An 18,503-nucleotide genomic window follows, 5' to 3' on the forward strand; every position below is an offset into this window, starting at 1 on the left:
TGGAGGAGGGCAAAAAATATAATAAAACCACATTCTACAGTGTTTAAAGCAATGTAACCACAGGCTTTAATGAAAACAAAACTGATGTGTCATTTTCAAATCAGTTTTGACATAAATAACTGCAGCAGATAAGAGGTGAATATTAAAACAAATCACACAGCAATTGTATTATGAGCACTGTTATTTTATCTGTAAAAGCCAAATGTTGGGATTTCAGGCCATTGTGAGAGTAGGAGCACTTCAGATCAGTGTTCTAAACTCACCTTCTTTTAATGCAGCTCCAAGAGCTGCTGACTTGGTGAAGTTCAGAGGGTCAGAAACCTCCCTGAACGCTCAGGGAGGATTTGGTCATCACTCATGAGGTGACAATGTGACAAAGAGAAAAGCCACAAGGGCTGCTTTACAGGCTGAGCAAGTTCTGGGTTTAATTAATTGTTTTCTTTCCTGCAATTTAAGCAGGAAAATGAGGGATACCTTTTCCACAGCAGGAGATTACTGTCAGAAAAAGCACAACAAAAACCTTGTGCTGCTTATTTTCCAGGATTTCTGGGGCAAGTCGTTCATGCTGATCATACTTCTGGCCAGAGATGGTAGAAACAGAGCAACCCCAGAATGGTTTGGGCTGGAAGGACCCTAAAGTTCATCCCATCCCATGGCAGGGACACCTCCCACTGTCCCAGGTGCTCCCAGCCCTGCCCAGCCCGGCCTTGGGCACTGCCAGGGATCCAGGGGCAGCCCCAGCTGCTCTGGGCACCCTGTGCCAGGGCCTGCCCACCCTCACAGGGAACAATTCCTAATTCCCAATATCCCATCCAGCCCTGCCCTCTGGCACTGGCAGCCATTCCCTGTGTCCTGTCCCTCCATGCCTTGTCCCCAGTCCCCCTCCAGCTCTCCTGGAGCCCCTTTAGGCCCTGCAAGGGGCTCTGAGGTGTCCCTGGAGCCTTCTCCTCTCCAGGTGAGCACCCCCAGCTCTCCCAGCCTGGCTCCAGAGGGGCTCCAGCCCTTGGAGCATCCCTGTGGCTGTTTGGGAATAAAAGGAATCTGCCTCTTTACAGTCACCAGCAGCTCCCCCAGAGCACCTGGCAGGATCTGCTGCCTTTCAGGACATATTTAATAATAACCCCACCCAAAGGGAATTGCTGTTTTTCCTGCCTGTCATTCCACAAGAACTGGGCCAGCCTTGCTTTGCATTCCTAATGCTGAAGGCTGTGCTCCATCTCCAGGCAGAGGATTCCCAGGACAATGGACAGAGGAACCTCACTGGTTTATCACCCACAGGGGCTGCCAGAGACCCCCTGGAACCCCAGCTATGGAAACCTGTCCCACCTAAGCAGGAGGGGGAAGATGCCAGCTGAGTGCAGGCACAGCTCTGTGGGACACCCCAGTCCCCTCTGCTGGGCAGGAGCAGCCCTGGAGGGGCAGGACTCACCTATCTCACGTTTCCTCTCATTTGTTGTGCAATTGTGGAAAAACTCTGTCATCAGACTCTCCAGAGCCCGCAGGGAGGCCTCCTCTGATGCCTGGGAAGGACATTGAAGGAAAAGAAATAAAACTCATGGCCACTCTGACACAGGAGGGTGGCATTAGAACAGCACAGGGGCACCAAAATCCAACATGAGCAGGACCAGTACAGGGCAAATAACTGGGAGCTCCAACTGCTCACTGGGAGCAGGGAGCAGCAAGATTTGTCCACTGCAGGTGAAAGCTTTGACATGAAGGAGCATTTGCTCATCTCCATTAATAAGGACAAGAACACAACAGAATTCCTTTATTTTGGTGGCATTCAGGAATTTTAAGGCAATAAATAATTCTCACAACGACAGCAAGGTCGGGTAAAGATGTTTTCAGATGTTCAGAAATTGTAAATATCCTATCATGGGAAGCATGAACTTTGAGAGGATTTCTCTTGGACATCAGGAGGAATTTCTTCCCAGAAAGGGTGATCAGATATTGGAATGGGCAGCTTGGGTGGGTGGCAGAGTCCCCACCCCTGTCCTAGGAAGGGCTGGAGGGGGCACTCAGTGCTCTGGGCTGGGGACAAGGTGGGGATGGGTCACAGGTTGGACCTGATGATCCTGGAGGTCTTTTCCAACCTCAATCATTCCATGATCCTGTGACCCCTGACACCTCTTCCTGTCTTTGCCTTGGTGCCACTCTGCTGCTCAGGAAGCTCAAAAAATTCAGGAATTTCCAGCACTGGAAAAAGCAATATACCAGTACATACCAATATACCAGTATTCAGCAATCTGATTCAAGAAGAACAGCACCCCCTCAATTTAGGTTTTATTCCTGGAAACCATTTGTTACAGTTTAAAGTCCTAAAGAAACGATCAAGATTAGCATCCAGCTGTAGTTTTGGAGTGCTCTGGAGTTGGGATGGTTTTATTCTGGCAAGGTAACAGCCTCAGAAACAGTCCTGCTACAGCACAGACCATGCCATAGGTGTGTCCACAATGTTTTCAACCCATGCTATCAATACCAAATGCATCAAGATTCAGGGCCAAACCTTCAAGAATGGGAACAAAGTAAACATTTCATAAAACTGAAATTTCTGCCTCAAAAAAAAACCCCAAACCAGAAACACAAGCCATGCCTGGCAGTCTCCAGCAGAGAAGAGCATGTGAGACACCCAGCAGAAACACCCCAGGCTTCTGCTAATTCCCATTTCCATGCACAGCAGTTTTCCCAAGGGCCAAGCAGGAGCCTCTCCTCACTGGATTAAACCCCCAGGAGCACCAACAACTCCACAGCAGCTGGAAGTGGATGCTCTGCAGGACACTGAGCATTTCCATTTACAAAGGAATGCTGAATTCCATCCTACCTTTCCTCTTCCTGCCTTGCTTGATCCTTTTTTTTTTTTTTCCTTGCTTTTTAAAGCCCTGCTCTAGAAATCAAGGACTATTGTAGCAAGATATGTGGGTAATGGGAAATTGGCTTAAAACAAGCAACAACCCAAGCAGAGCAGTCCAATGTTTCCAATCCAATGTTTGCAGCTCAAGTTCCCAGCTTTAATCCATTTCTGCTTGGGCTGCAAACTTCCCTTCAGCCTCCTGCCAGTCACCATTCCCAGGTAACAGCCCTTCTGTGGAGAAGAGCCCCACTTTCCAAAGAAATATCTGACCAAGTGGCATCCTTCATGACTTAGGGTATGGCCACACTGCCCTTTGTGGGAGCTAAGCTGTCCTAAGCTCCTCCCAAGCAGATCCACACATACAAATCCAGTATTTTCCTAAATCCCTGCCCTTTCCTTCTCTGCTGCTCAGCACAGAGTGAGTCTCACCAGCAGTTTCTGGTGCCAAACCCCCAAAGATGAGTTTCTAATCTCAATTTGATGCAAATTCTTCAAGAGCAGCACAGCTCTGCCCACTCCACCTTTACCATCCAATACCAAGATCACCTCAATCCATGGAAAACTCTCAGTTCTTCCCAGGGTGGAAGGGTTCAGATGTTTTTGGATACTTAACTCAGCAACTCTTCTTCAGCAAGAGCAGTTGACATCAGTGCATTTCTTCCAAGATTCAAGATTTATATCCTGCTTTTGGAAATAAATTAAGGAGTTCTTATAAATCCTGAGCATCTGCCTTGTCCTCCACTGCCTTCAGCACTGAGATTTGGAAGATCCCATTCCTTAGGAACACAGTCAATCTTCCAAAGCAGAACACCACGATCACAATGCTCAGCATGTCAAAAGCAGGAAAAAAAATAAACCAGAGAGCAGAACAGGAGGATTTCATGCAGAAAAGCCCAGGCTGGAGAGCACCCAAGGCCACCTTGGGCACAAAGACACAGTGGGACCTCCAGGATGGTTCTGTGCTCTTGTTTGACTTTTTGTGCCTCTTTGGGAGGTTTGGCCAAAGGAAGGTCCAGAAGGAAAAACTGTCTGAGGTAGTAACCAAAGCCCAGCTCAGGATCCCCTCCTAACTCCAGGCTGGGCTTACCAAGGACCTGCATTTTCTGAAACCTTTGGGTATTCCTGAAGTTCCTCAGCTCCTGGAGGCACGTGGTCATCCCCCAGCTGTCCAGCAAGGCTCTGATAAGGAGGCCACTGAGATAAGGAGGTCACAGAGCTGTGCAGAGCTGCAGGGGAAGGTGGCTGCACCTGGACCCAGACACCTGGGGGGTTGATCAGGGAGACTCCAATGAAAGCCCAGACGTTTGGAGCACCTGGGGCTGTACCTGGGATATTTCCTAGCATCATTCCCACCTTAACAAGCAGTTTGCTTTCTTTTAGGGCTCCCTGTTTGCTCTGCATTGAGGAGAAGGACAGGCAGAACCAGCAGTGCTGAGCTCAGGTTCTGGTCTGAAATTCTGGGTCATGCACAGATTTAATTTTCCAAGGTTTTTCAGGAAAAGTGTGGACCATGAGAAACAGAATCTACCCCAGTTTTCTATGTCAGGGCTGGCAGTTTGCCTCACCTCCACGAGACATTACTAAATATGCAACCACTGAAGCAGAAATACTTCCCACTCTTTCAGAAGTCAAACCTGACCCCTCTCACCCCTAGTACCTCCCAGGGCTGGATCAAACATCAGAAAATACCATCTCTCTCTTCTGCCAACCATGAGAGGAAAATATATTCAGTTCTCCAAGTCCTGCTTGCAGAGCAGGTAATGTGAGTTTCTCCCCATGCAGAGAAAACTCTGCAGCCCACAAAAAGCAGAGGAGATCAGATGTGCCACATCACCATCCACCCCTGCTCCACTGCCTCAACACCATGGCTGAGTTCTGACCCACAGGGAGGGCCCTGGCTGCCAAATTCAGCAGATCCTGGGCCCAAAGGTGATGTCCTTGTCACAGCTCCCTTGGGGGAATAGGGCAGAGAGAGGTGAAAGCAAGGCTAAATCAGAGCAGGGCTAAATCCAGCACAGCCACAGCTGCACATTCCCATATTCCAGCAGCACATCCACACTTTGACCTGGAATTTGGGTCAAAACAGCACGTCTGGGAGGTGTGTCACAGGTGACTGTGCCCAGGATTGGTGCCTCTAAGTGCTGAGCTGGCTCCACAGCACACAGACAGGCCCAGCAGCAGCTCTGCCCTCCCTGGAACTGTCCCCTGTGATCAGAGCAGGACAGGGAGGACCAGGGTGGGAGAGCCACTGGCAGCCTGTCCTTGCCATCCCTTTCCCCTCCTCAGTTTGCTAAAGGTGTTCCACAGCACTATCAGGTGAGGGGTGGAGCTGATTACTCACTCCAGTCACCTCTGGACTCCAACCCTCTGTGCCCTCCTCCAAGCAGGAAAATGAGCTCCAACAGCTTTTCCTGACAGAAAATACAAGATTTGCTACCAAGAACCTGCACATCCCACATCATTCTCCATCCACCAAAGCACCACAAGAAGGACCCGCCCCACCAGCTGATTTCAGGGCTCTCCTGCAGTTACATTTTCAGCTGTATGAGTCATTAACTGATTTCTGCTGATTAAGGGGAAAAAAAGCTGCCAACCTCCTGTGTTTCAGGCTGTTCAATATTGCAGCTGCACCTCAGTGAGGCTCTGGAGAAGCAACCTCTTTGTACCCTGCTGCTGACTCCATCACAAGCTCAGATGCAGACTATGACTAAAGCACTGGGGTAGAACCAGTTACTCATGCAGCTCCAGCAAACACCAGAGCAGCCATCCTTGGGTTGCACTTCAGACACTGCACATGCACTTGAAGAGCAGATACAATGCTAATTTTAGTGAGCATATCACCAAACACAACCACAGCCCTTAAAGAAGCACCTGCTCATTCTGCAAGACATGGAAGTGCTTTCTAAAGCCATTTTCTCCACAAGTGCTTTCATTTAGAGTTTACTTCCTCTTTTTTTTTTTTTTTTTAAATTTCATTTTATGCTCTCTGAAGGTATTTTTTTTTTTGTTGAGGGCAAAGATTTTCTCTACTGCTTTGCCATAAAAACACAAGCTGTTAACCTTGTAATGTTTGCCATTAGAGCATCCATCACACAAACGATGCTCTAAATACAGCAACTGGGGCTAATGACAACTGAGAGAAGGGTTAGGTCTGTTCACTTTTTCCCTAATGTGTTTGCAAATGGATACCACTCCAAGACAAATTTAAGGCATTCCCTCTCCAGAGCTTTTTTTAGTAAGATGTTAATTGCAGCTGCAATGTTACAGAGGTGACTTCATCCTTCAGGCAGCACCTTCCTGATGTGGAAGGATGGATTTTCCACCACACAAGCTCCCAACGCCTCCTCCAGTGGCAGGGAGGAAAAGCCCAGGCTCTGCTGCACCCCAGGAGCCCTCAGAGCACATCAAACTCCCCCTTTGCATCTTTACTCTTCATTTACAGCTGGGAGTTGTGTTGGGGAGCTGTTCCCACCCCCTGCACCCATCCTGGTTTGGGTTCTGATTCCCACCCCATCCATCCCTGCCTGCAGTCCCTGTGCTGTTCCTGCTCCTGCTGTTGAACATTCCCAGCCCGCCAAGCCCCCACACCCTGCACAGATCCCTCTGCAGCTTCCTCACCTTCTGGAGCCTGCCTTTCCATCCCAATCCCAACCCCAATCCCCCCTCTCCTGCCATTCCCAGTGCAAGACACACAGCCCAGCCTCCTCCCAGCTATCAGATTCAGATTTTATCACATTTAGCTGTTAACATCACTATCAGCTATGTCTACCAGCTTGTGGGCAGCTCTTCCAGGAGAGGAGGGAATGCAGGGGAGCACACACGGAGAATCCTGGCTGATGGAAAAATTCCCAGCTGGAATTGCTATTTTACTACCAACAAGGAAGTGCATAGGGTTAATAAAACAGACAAGATACAAGAAATTTCATCCACAGCACCTGTATAAAATAACTCATCATCACCCTGTTGTTGCTAATTGCAATGTCCCATCCTCTTCCACCTCAGAGCCTTCTGCTCCCAGTGTTTGCAGTTAATTAACAGCACAGTCACACATCTAAAAATACAAACAACCACACTCCAGCTGCTGAATTTTCTTCTTTCTCTATTATTTGTGGTCAAGCCTAACTTAATGATGCACGTATGTGTGGTGAGTATTAACAACACTAACATCTCCAGGTACCGAGGTAGTAATTTACTCATTGAAGGATTACCAGGGTGTCTTTCAGAGCCCCTCCCTGCCCCAGCCCTAATACAGCATGGTAATGAACATGTAAATTAGAAATCACACTCTCAGAAAGCTTGTGGGTCGCTTTAAGCCTGCTCACAAAACCCTGGAGAACCCCTGGGACAGCCCAGGGTCACTCAGGGCAGTAAAATTCATGGAAGAAGTACACTATTATTTTTAGCCAGAAAAGCAGAATTATGAAGTGTTTTAAAAAAGTAGGAGGACACCAACACATCCTCCAGAAAAAACACATGCTACAGGGAGGCAGAGCTGGGAGCTCAAAAACAGTGTTACTCATTAGATTTAATCCCTTCCACCAAAAACTGCAGAATGTGGGGGTTCACCCTCATTCCAGGCTCTCTGATCAGAGGTCTGACACCAGGAGCCCACAGCATACATGCTCCCCAGCAGTGCTCAGCTGATGCTATCAGGACAGGGCTCAGCTCATTCTCAGTTTCCTTGTTGCACCTCAGAGATGTTTTTGTGGTTTCCAGAACCGAAAGCAGACTGGGCCCCCTCTGTGCTCCCAGCACAGCTCAGCTCCTGGGGCCATGGCAAGGCAGCTCTGCCTGCAGAGCTCCCCCCTCTCATCTCAGAGACCACCTCAGCACATCACCAACAACACGGACATTCTGCAATCTCTTTATAGGAGATTTTCTGCTTCAATGGTGGGATAAAAGTCAGATTGCTGCTGTACCTCAAGGCAAATGGCAGAGGAGCAAAGGCACCACGCTCCTGTCTGTGTCCCTGAGGTCCCCAAGCTCAGGGCAGCTCCAGAGCTGCTCAAAGCCCTCCTGCCTGCACAACTCCCCCCTTCAGGAACCTGGCTGCACTTCAGGAATCAGAGTGTTTAATTGAAATATCACCTGAGGACTCAGTAGGACCTCAGACTGAGCAGAGCTGTGTGGAACAGGCCATGGAGAGCCAGCAGTGCCAACCTGATTTCTGCACCACAGATCATCTTACCTGGAACACTGCCTGCTCCACAAGTAATCAGCACCTTTCTCAACACCCAAGGGATCTGATTTCTTAAACCCTCTTGGACAGGCAGAATCACTTAACCAGGCATCAGGTTTGAAGGTTGAACTTTGATTAACAGGCTCAAGTGTCTGAGTCTTGATTCTTTCTAACCCAGTAACTCTTAACCCACAGAACCAAGCCCAGCAGGCAGTGTGTCCTCCACCCAGCAGTTCCCAGGAACTCTCTTGGAAACCCAGCAAAGGAATAAAACAATCCCAGCAGGCTGGAAAAAGCAAAGGGTGGTTTAAGCACAGTGCTGTTTCAAGCCACGCTTGCTGAAGACGAGCCCAAGAGCAATTTCTGAGTCCCTGACACCCAGGAAAGGCAGCTGGTCACGTGCTGCTGACTTCCTAATTGATTTCTTGTGGTTTAGCTGCTGGAAAGGGCTCAGCTACACAGTATTTTCCCAAACAAGCAGTTGCTAAAATAACAATACCCAGCTGAGGAGTGCAGAAGCACCCAAAGCAGATTCCTCAAGATCAATACCCCATCACCAAAGCACAGCAGGCAGAGGTGGCTCCGGAGTCACTTTTAGGACTTTCAACTTAAACCTGAGAATCCAGCCCCAGCCATCAGCCCTCCCTCAGCAGCCACTTGGCTCAGTCATTCTCAGCTGTTGGGCACCACTTTTTAAGCCATCAATGATTATAACTTCTCATTTTGTGGGTTATCAGCAAAACCAGCCAAACAAAATCTGCTCTTCAGACAGACACAGCTGAGCATCTGCCAAGGGTGCTGGGCTGGGCAGGAGCTGCTTCCAGAAGTGAAAACACTGCAAGGTGACTCTGCTTGTCTCAGTTCAGAATTCAGTTCAGAATTCACTTAAATTCCCCCAGTGAAGTCTAGAAACTCACACCTCTGAAGCTGCTTTGTTCCTTTCACTTCACACTCTCCCTCTGCTGGGTTCCCCAGGATGCCCCACACCCCAACCCAGGCTGTGAGCCCTTGCAGGGAGATCCCATCCTTCCCTGAGGGGCAGTGCTTGTGCAGGAGCACAGGCACAAGGAAAAAATCTCTTCCCTTTTCTCTACATAAACAAAGCAGGCAGGACCACAGGGCTGCCCCAAAAACAGCTTCACTCACTTTGAGACAACACTTCCTCCAGAGGTTTAGGGGAAGTGACCCAGCTTCTAACCAGGCAGGTGGAAAAAAGAACCCAAGGAATCCTTTGGAAACAAATAGGCTGGTGAGGAAAGGATTTGTGAAAGGAATAAAAAAAATCCTTATGAAAAGAATTTGTAAAAGGTGTTGAGAAAAATGCCCTCATCATCTCTCTCCAATGGTGCAGAGATGTGCAGCAGTGGCAAATGAACTCACACTGAGCCCAGTACAGCCTTCTGAGCTGGAGTCTGCTTAAAAACCCCACACCTATCACAGGATCATGGAATGGTTTGGGCCAGAAGGACCTTAAAGCCCATCCAGTGCCACCCCTGCCATGGCAGGGACACCTCCCACTGTCCCAGGTGCTCCAAGAACTGCCCAGCCTGGCCTTGGGCACTGCCAGGGATGCAGGGGAACAATTCCTAATTCCCAATATCCCATCCAGCCCTGCCCTCTGGCAGTGGCAGCCATTCCCTGTGTCCTGTCCCTCCATGCCTTGTCCCCAGTCCCCCTCCAGCTCTCCTGGAGCCCCTTTAGGCCCTGCAAGGGGCTCTGAGGTGTCCCTGGAGCCTTCTCCTCTCCAGGTGAGCACCCCCAGCTCTCCCAGCCTGGCTCCAGCCCTTGGGGCATCCCTGTGGCCTCCTCGGGACTCTCTCCAGGAGCTCCACATCCTTCCTGTGGTTGTAATGATTATTCCTACAGAGAACACTCTTCATGCTCTTACAGGTGTAAATCTGACACTTCAAAATGCCAAACCCTTGCTCCTCCCCACTTGTACAAACATGGCAGCTCCTTTGACCAGAGAGAAGCCAAGGAAAGATGCCCAAGTGACAGGAGTGGAGAACCTGGCGTGGTTGTGTAGCAGCTCTGAGCAGTCCAAGATGCATGAAGAGATTTTTAAAAACACTTCTCAAATCCTTCACTGTCAGCAGAGCCACAAATAAACCCTTATTTATCTCAGCCTCCAGACAAGTCCCAATAATACCCAGGGAAGGCTCTGAATCACAGTTGTTTGTAGCCCCAAGTGAAGGAGGCTCTGGAATTATGCACATATGTAGTGCTGGAAATGGGAAGCACCAGGGCAAGCAAAAAAAGAAAGTGAATGTAAGAAAAACCCAATTATTCAGCATATTTCTTAAAGGGGTACCTCTACTCAGATGCAAACTCCAGCATGCAAATCCTGCTGATTTTTCTCCAACATCCACTTCTGCCTGGCAGGATTAAGCCCATTTCCATGGGGGAAAGCTGTCCCAACAGCTGGCTACACAAAGTGCAAGGTTTAGGGCAAACCTGGGGCAGGATTATTCCTGATCCAATGCATTACAGCAGCCAGACCTGATTCCCAAGGAGGTGCGATTATACTACAAGAAAATATGGAATTTTAAGACCCTCAATCCCTATCAGAGAAATGGAAAAAATATTGTAAAACTAAAAATTGAAATTCCATGAAACTCCAGAAATTTCAGAAATTGAAACTCCAGAAATTTCATTGCTGGCAAGAGCATTAAAACTTGTGTTGGGCATTTAAGAGTGTATAATGAAACCACCATGGGAAACACCATGGGAATAACTAAGATTTTTGTTAATTAAAATGTTTTCAAAGGACAGCTCACACAGGGAGAACATCCAGTCCAATTAAAGGAAAACAAGATGTTGACATCTGCAGTGCTGCTGCTGCACTTTGGGGGATTTCACAAGTGCCCCTTTGCTGCTCACCCCTGCAGCTCTGGGGGTCCCACCCTGGGGGGGTTCCAGGCTCCCTGCCCACAACAGGGGGCTCTGCTGGGCCAGCATGGGGATCTTTGTCCTGGGGGACCCAAAGGGTCACCATGACCCAAGCAGCTCCTTCAAACACCAGCAGAACACAGGAAAAAGCAGCTTTGGAAAGCCAAAGCTGCAGCTTTCCCCAGTCCCAAACCCAGCAGCTCCTGGGATCAGGGGAAGGGCTGGCAGCAGGAATTGTCCCCTGAGCACTGACCTCACATTTCCACATCAGAGACTACAGGCCATGGAGCACTTTGTCCTTCTCTTGGTTTCCTTCACCCTTGCAAAAAGAAAGCCAAGGAACTGTAGAAAGTACAGGTTTATCCTCCATAACCCAAGAGTTAGGGAATGGGATGAGCAACAACAAATGCAGCCATGCCCAGGAGCTGGTTGTGCTGTGTCCTCTCCAGACCCTGATTTTGAACACCAGGGAAACCAGCACTGAGCCAAACTTCCATGGATGAAAGTGCTCCTCATCCCAAAGAAAAGGTGGAATTGCCATGCAGAAGAAACCTGCTCTGTTCTTACTCAATGAAGCAGCAGGGAACCAGCTGAGCACAACGCAGATTTTTCAGGCAAAACATTTCTCCAAAGGGAAAAAAAAACCCTCATTCCCCTTTGGAAAGCTGCATCCAATGCTGGCTTTGGCATCCTGACAAGGCAGTACACAAAACAGATGAGCACACTCCTTTCTCCAAAGAGGGGACAAAAAGGAACCAGGACAATCCCTCTTGGGAAGAACTCCACGCTGCAATTAAAGCCCTAATGAAATATTAAGTCAAAATGCTAAAAATACACACAGAGATCCAGCCACGAGCTTGGAGATGCTGGAACAAATAAAAGATAATTTGGAGCGAGAATGCAAAGGGTTGGAAATAGGAAAAGAAATGGAATTCTGGGCATGATCCACATAGGAGGAGGGTCAGGGAAGATCAGGGGGAGGAAAAAAAATAAGGAATTTGTGGTGTTGCTAGAAGAGCCTGGAATAGCTCTGGTGGAGTGAAAGTATCCTGAGTGTAAACAGAAAAGAGAAACATGGATAAAGAAAGGAATCAAATGTGTGTGGAGGGAAGGTGAGATTGGAAAAGAGCTGCTTCACCATAAGCTGTAGGAGCTTCTTAGCCTAGGAAAAGCTGCATCACCCCAAAATTCCAGAGAACAGAACCCACAAATAAACCCCAGGGGGTGCCTGGACCAGTAGGAAAGTCCCTGACCATCAGAATCAGTAGGGGAAAAGCCAATTGCTTTTCCTCTACCAAAATATCAATATTTACATTTTGGTTGGAACAAGGAGGCCTACAGGGGAGAACAGGCACATGCTGCACCGTCAATAAATGCTGGAACTGGGATTCCAAAAATTATTCTATATAAATGGGAGTCTAAACATTTTATTTTGATAAAACAAAGCAGCAAACACCTTCTTTTCTCTCTCTCTCAAAGAAGAAGGTTGTCATGTTGACACCTGGGATGCAGAGAGAGCCAAGGCAGCAGTGACCCAAATATAAATATAGTTCCTAAGAGGAAATATCTGCTGTGTGACAGAGGATAATGATTGGGAAGGATTTTAGGGCATGTTCTACAGGCAGGTATCAGCCTATCCACCTCAAAGCTACATTTCCTTCTGCTTTGCATACACCAATGTATAAATCCAACATGGTCCCTCAATGACACCACCTAACAATGTGCAATTAATTCACCCAACTGAACCCAAAGTTCATGGAGTTTTTGGGTATCTATGCATGGAGTGATCTCTGCACAGCACTGAGCCCCATGGCAGGAGCTTTGTGGTACCTGCAAGATTTTAATGCTTTTCTGCTGAAATAATTACAGCCACCAGCAGCCATCCATCAGCAACAGCCAGTGGAAATGAGCTTTTCAAGCTCATTTAGTGAACCTGGAGGCTCAACACTTTTGCCTTGATAGCTTTTAGTCCTCCTGCAGCCTACATTTAGCTACCCAGGTCTTTGAAATATGGATGTGTTGGAATTATTATAGGTCCTGAAAGGAATTATGTGCAAGCATTCTGCTAAATGAGCTGTTTTCTTCTGAGAAAAAGCTCTGCTTTTGGAGGAAGCATCTGAGCAGAGATCAGCTCTCCTGCTACACAGTTCCCACTCCTGGTTCATCTCCAGAGCTACCCAGGCCTTGCTGCAGAGTTGGGAAAGTTCACCAGCATTAATCAGCATGCCCAGTTGGATGGTTTAATAGAGGGGAGATCACTGGGGGCACACAGAGTCACACTGTGACTTGCTGGCCAAAAAAGGAAGCCAGATGTTGGAGCTGAGGCCGGAACTTCCGAGTTCCTACTCTGGTTTGAGTCAGAAGGGTTCCAGAGAGGGTTTGCTTTTATTGAGCTGCTCATGGAGGGGAGCCCTGAGAGCAGACAGAACCCCAGGCTTAGGGGTGGGGTTGTGATGCTGCACCTCAGCTGGGGGACAGAGGCAGGGGACAGCACCCTCAGCTCCCTCTTCATCACAAAACCCTGCTGAGAAGCTGAGCCCACCTGGCCATGTGCCAGCGCTTCCTGCCTGGGCAGCAGCAGCAGCAGCACCCCCATCTCCTCAGAGCCCAGCACCCCTGAGCTCACCTGGGACAGGGAGCACAGCATCCCTGAGCTCACTACAGCACCCCTGAGCTCACCTGGGACAGGGAGCACAGCACCCCTGAGCTCACCTGGGACAGGGAGCACAGCATCCTTGAGCTCAGTACAGCACCCCTAAGCTCACCTGGGATAGGAAAAGGGAGCACAGCATCCTTGAGCTCAGTACAGCATCCCTGAGCCCATGTGGGGCTGGGACAGGGAGCACAGCATCCCTGAGCTCACCTGGGATAGGAAAAGGGAGCACAGCATCCTTGAGCTCAGTACAGCATCCCTGAGCCCATGTGGGGCTGGGACAGGGAGCACAGCATCCCTGAGCTCACCTGGGCCAGGAAAAGGGAGCACAGCACCCCTGAGCTCACCTGGGCCTGGGACAGGGAGCACAGCACCCCTGAGCTCACCTGGGACAGGAAAAGGGAGCACAGCATTCCTGAGCTCACTACAGCATTCCTGAGCTCACCTGGGCCAGGAAAAGGGAGCACAGCACCCCTGAGCTCACCACAGCCCCCCTGAGCCCACCTGGGCCTGGGACAGCAGCACAGCCCAGACAGGGCCCAAGTGTCCCCAGGACAGCCAGGCCAAGGGGCTCTGCAGGAGCAAGAAGCTGCTGCTCCCTCCTGTCCCAATGTCCTGGGTCACCTGCAAGGAGCAGGAGTGCCCCCAGAGCAGCTCTGGCTCCCAGGCACAGCCTGAGCCAGCCTCAGGGCCACCAGCTCAGCAGGGCTGACACAGAACAAACAGGAGCTGTTCTGGCAATTGAGCAGCAGCAGCTCCTTGGCAACCACGAGCACCAGGATAAGCCAGGGCTCAGCAGCCTCACCTGGCAGGACAAGCTGCAATCCACACACACTCCCCTCCTTCCTGAATGGAAGGAAGGCTGCAACCATCACAGGCAGCTTCAGGCACAAGAAAACAACAGCACTCCCTGCTAGAGTGAAGGTGGGAAGAGAGGCTGTGGAAAGAAAGGCAGGATGCTGCTGTGGGGAACTCAGGAACAGCCAAGCTGCAGCCGCCCACTGCCTGCTCCATTTCAGTGCCTCACACAGCACAGGGCCACGAGACTCCCTGGAGCTGGGAACCTCCATTGTCTGCTCCTCTGCAGGCCCAGGGACAGCCTGGGGGAAGTGGGATTTGCTCTGGGAGAAGCTGGCTGCAGCTCTCCAGCATCCCTGCATCCCAAACCCCACACAGCAGCATTTCCTGGAAGTGCCTGTTCCTGAGCTGCTTTGGTTGCTGGCAGGATATAAATCCCACAGAAGTGAAGAATGTGTTTCCCAGGAGGCAATCACTGAAATTCCAGCCTCATGTGGGAGGTGCAAATGCAATTCCCAGGTGAGGGGTTTGCTCAGGAGATCCCAGCTGGGGTCCCAGGGCTTCAAAGATGGTTCATTTTCAAAAAGATGGCCATTTTCACCAGTGGAAGGAACAAAGGTGAAGGAAAGAGTGATGAGACAAAGACATGGCTAATTTGGACAGAAAATAAATCCCTCCAAGGATAGCTCCATCAACAATATTTACTTTGAACCTGTTCACAAAAATCCTCTAAAAGGTGAGGAGGAGACAATACAATAATTTGTAGTGTGTGAAAGCAAAGCCTGAAGTTGGATGTGCTCTGTGTGCTCAGAGATGAACTCCAGAGAAACCCAGCTGGATTTTGCAGTATCCTGCTTTCCCTACAGAGACACCACAGCATCACCACCTTTCCTTTCCCTCAGGAAGCCCCAAACTGGAGTTTGGGGCCCCAAAACAGTGCACCAGCACTATTGACACACACAGCAGGCAGGAGCAGCCCCAAGAACCCCCACACAGAGCTCTCTGCAAACACCTCTGACAGCACAGAAACACTAAAGCTTCCTCTGAAGCCAACTTTTGAGTGGCATTAAGATTTCTGAGCCCAGCAAACAGGAGTTTGTTCACGACACTTGCAGTGCCTGAGCTCACTGTGCATCACTGCATTCCCTCCTGCCTTCCCAACTTCCTCCCAAAATCCCTGCCCAGTTAATCAAGCTCTAATTCATCCCTGCTCATTACCTTCCACATCCACCCAGCTCAGCCCCACTGAGGAACACCTGCTCCCAGCAGCCTGCTCTTCTTGGAGCAGAGTTTAATTCTGTTTTATTTGTTCCCTGTGTGCCTTCCAGCAGCTCCTCTTCACACTTTCCCAACTGTTTCCAGGAAGGAGGGTGCTCTAGCAGCAGAACATGCCCATCTGTAGGCTCCAGGGAAATGGGAACAGAAGGAAAATCTTGCCCAGGAGTCACATGATGAATTACAACAGTAAATCCTGCAGCACAGCCCAGGGACTGCTGCTCAACTTCCACAGGCAGCCAAACAGTGGATGTTGAAGGGAAAAAAAGAAGAAAACAAGGTGTAATTCAGGAGGAGAAATGTGTGTGTCCACAGGGAAGGAAGGGGAGAACTAATTTTTGCCAGCTGCACTGTGAAGTGCACACCCTGCCCTGCCAAACCCTGCAAACCATTTATTCAACCTTTTTGAACCTGGGCTGGTCACTAAGAATCCACCTCAAAAATCACCCTCTGCCTGAAGCTAAAGCCACAAAGGGCTGGGACACGTGGCAGGCACATCAGGAACCCACCCTGAACACCCTCAGGCTACTGCCATAAAACACTACCAGTATTTATATATATAATATTATATTTATATATGTTTTACTGAGAAGACCCTGTCCCACCCCAGCCCATCCCAGATGGAGCAGCAAAGCCTCTCCAAGAGGAGAGGCAGTGGGTTAGCTAAAGGGGCTACAGAGACCAAAGTTTCAATAAAACACCAGTCATGTACCAGGAGCACATCACACAGTGAACAATGTGATTACCGCAGCTCTTGGGTGAAGAAATTCACAACCAGGACCCCAAATTCTGGAAGAAAAGGGGTGCAAAGCCTGATCCTACACCACCAAAGGCAGGTTAAGGTGGAGTGGGGTGAGAACCAGGCCAGGAACTGCAGCCTGAGCTCAGTGGGGTCTCTGGGTGAGCCAGGGCAGGGTCCCAGGAGCAGATCCAGGGCTGCTGAAAGCATCTCCCCACTGCTGCCTGCCCTTGGTCACCCCAAGAAATACTGGGATACAAGGTGGGATACCAATATTGGGATAGCAGCTTTCCCTGTGGGTAGAGCAAGGGGAAAACAAGATCAGCAGCTCTGGGCTGGTGGCAGTGAGCAGCACCCGATGCCCTGGGGGCAATCCCCCCCTGCCAGCGCTGCCAGCCCGGCTCTGCGGGCACCCACCCGGTCAGAGATGGCTCCTGAGACCTTTCCTGGGGATCTTATCCAGAGAAGGAGAGCACTGCGCAGATCCCAGCGGGTCAGCCTGTGCCTGTCGCTGTCCCTGTCCCTGCGGGTGTCCCGGCAGTGCGGGCACAGCCGAAGGCCGCTGTCCCCAGCACGGAACAGAATCCAGGTCACTCCTCCGGCTTACCCAAGGCTCGGCTGGAGGCCGTGAGGGCAAGCCCACAGCTGGCGCCGGAGAATTTAATCACCCAATGGTTTGGGTGTGAAGGGACCTTGAGGCTCATCCTGTGCCACGTTCAGGGCCAGGCTGGGCTGTGCCAGGCTCGGCTGTGCCCGGCTGCTCCCGGCCGGGCCTGGGCACTGCCAGGGACCGGGGCAGCCACAGCTGCCAGGGCACCCCTCGGCTTTAACGCCACAAACCCGGAATTCCCAGCACCCCGGGCACCACGGCTCGCAGGAGGGGTCCGTGCCCTCCCGGCCTTTCACATCCTGTCCCGCGGTGCCCCGTGGGGGCCGCCGCCCCTCGGCCCCTCATGCTCCGGTGTCCGGGCCCCGCGGGACCATCCCCCGTTCCCTCCACCCTGCCGTCCCCGCTGCCCCAGCTCACCATGGCCGCGGCGGCCCCGGGGCGGCTCTAGGCAGGGCGCCGCGCTCCGCTCATCTCATGGCCGGCGGTGGCCCGGCGGGGCCCCCCCGCCCATGCACCGGCGAGTCCCCGCCGGCCGCGCAGCCACGGGCACCGTAGAGCTGCCGGCACCCAGCCCCCGGGCCTCCCCAAGCGGCGGGACGGGGAGCCCCGGGGCGCCGGGCAGGGCGGCGGGAGCACGGGCGGGCGGGAGCGGCGGCGGCGCGGTGCGGGGCCGGTGTCGGTGCCGGGGCTACGCCAGGCGCATCCCGGGCCCGCCCCGCCCTCCCACCGGAAGCGCTCACCGGCGCCCGCAGCCAATCAGAGCCAGGCAGCGGCGTTGCGCATGCGCATATCAGCGCGGCGCACTGTCCGCCGCCATCTTGGAGAAGGGCGCGGCGCTGTGCGGGGCGCTGAGGGAAGGGCACGCCCGGAGCTGCGCCTGGCCCCGCCCCCTCAGCAGTGCGCATGCGCTGGGGGCGCTTTCCCGCGCGGCAGGAACTAGGAGGTGATTGGACTGTGCCTTGGTGGGCGTGGCTATGTATGGAGACGGCCGGTGTGGGCGGGGCTTGGATGGGATTGGGATTGGAGATGGGATTGGAGATGGGGATGGGATGGGATTGGAGATGGGATTGGAAATGGGATTGGGGATTGGGGATGGAATGGGATTGGATTGGGTATGAGATGGGATTGGGTATGAGATGGGATTGGGGATGAGATTGGGATTGGGATTGGGATTAGAGGTGGAATGGGATGGGATTGGGGATGGGATTGCAGATGGGATTGGGACTGGAGATTGGATTGGCATTGGAGGTGGAATGGGATGGGATTGGAGATGGAATGGGATTGGGGATGCAATGGGATGGGATTGGGATGGGATTGGAGATGGGATTGGGATTGGAGATGAAACAGAATGGGATGGGATTGGATTGGAGATGGGATGGGATTGGGGATGGGATTGGGATGGGATTGGAGATGGGATTGGGATGGGATTGGAGATGGAATAGGACGGGATGGGATTGGGATTGGGGATGGGATTGGAGATGGAATAGGACGGGATGGGATTGGAGATGG

At 51.3% G+C, this 18,503-nt stretch overlaps 1 protein-coding gene across 2 annotated transcripts in view; it reads right to left on the minus strand.

The window, feature by feature from the left end:
• Positions 1-17,537, minus strand: part of XPO6 (exportin 6) — a 64,619-nt gene extending 47,082 nt beyond the window's left edge. For both annotated transcript variants that reach the window (XM_066560987.1, XM_066560986.1), the window contains exons 1-2: positions 17,412-17,537; positions 1,430-1,520 (exon numbers count right to left, since the gene is read on the minus strand). In XM_066560987.1, coding sequence (XP_066417084.1) covers positions 1,430-1,520; positions 17,412-17,414 — 94 coding nt within the window. In that variant the 5' untranslated portion in view covers positions 17,415-17,537. The remainder of the gene's footprint in view (positions 1-1,429; positions 1,521-17,411) is intronic.
• Between the last annotated feature and the right edge of the window lie 966 nt (positions 17,538-18,503).

The sequence above is a fragment of the Molothrus aeneus genome, chromosome 16, assembly GCF_037042795.1.
Source record: "Molothrus aeneus isolate 106 chromosome 16, BPBGC_Maene_1.0, whole genome shotgun sequence".
NCBI lineage: Eukaryota > Metazoa > Chordata > Aves > Passeriformes > Icteridae > Molothrus > Molothrus aeneus.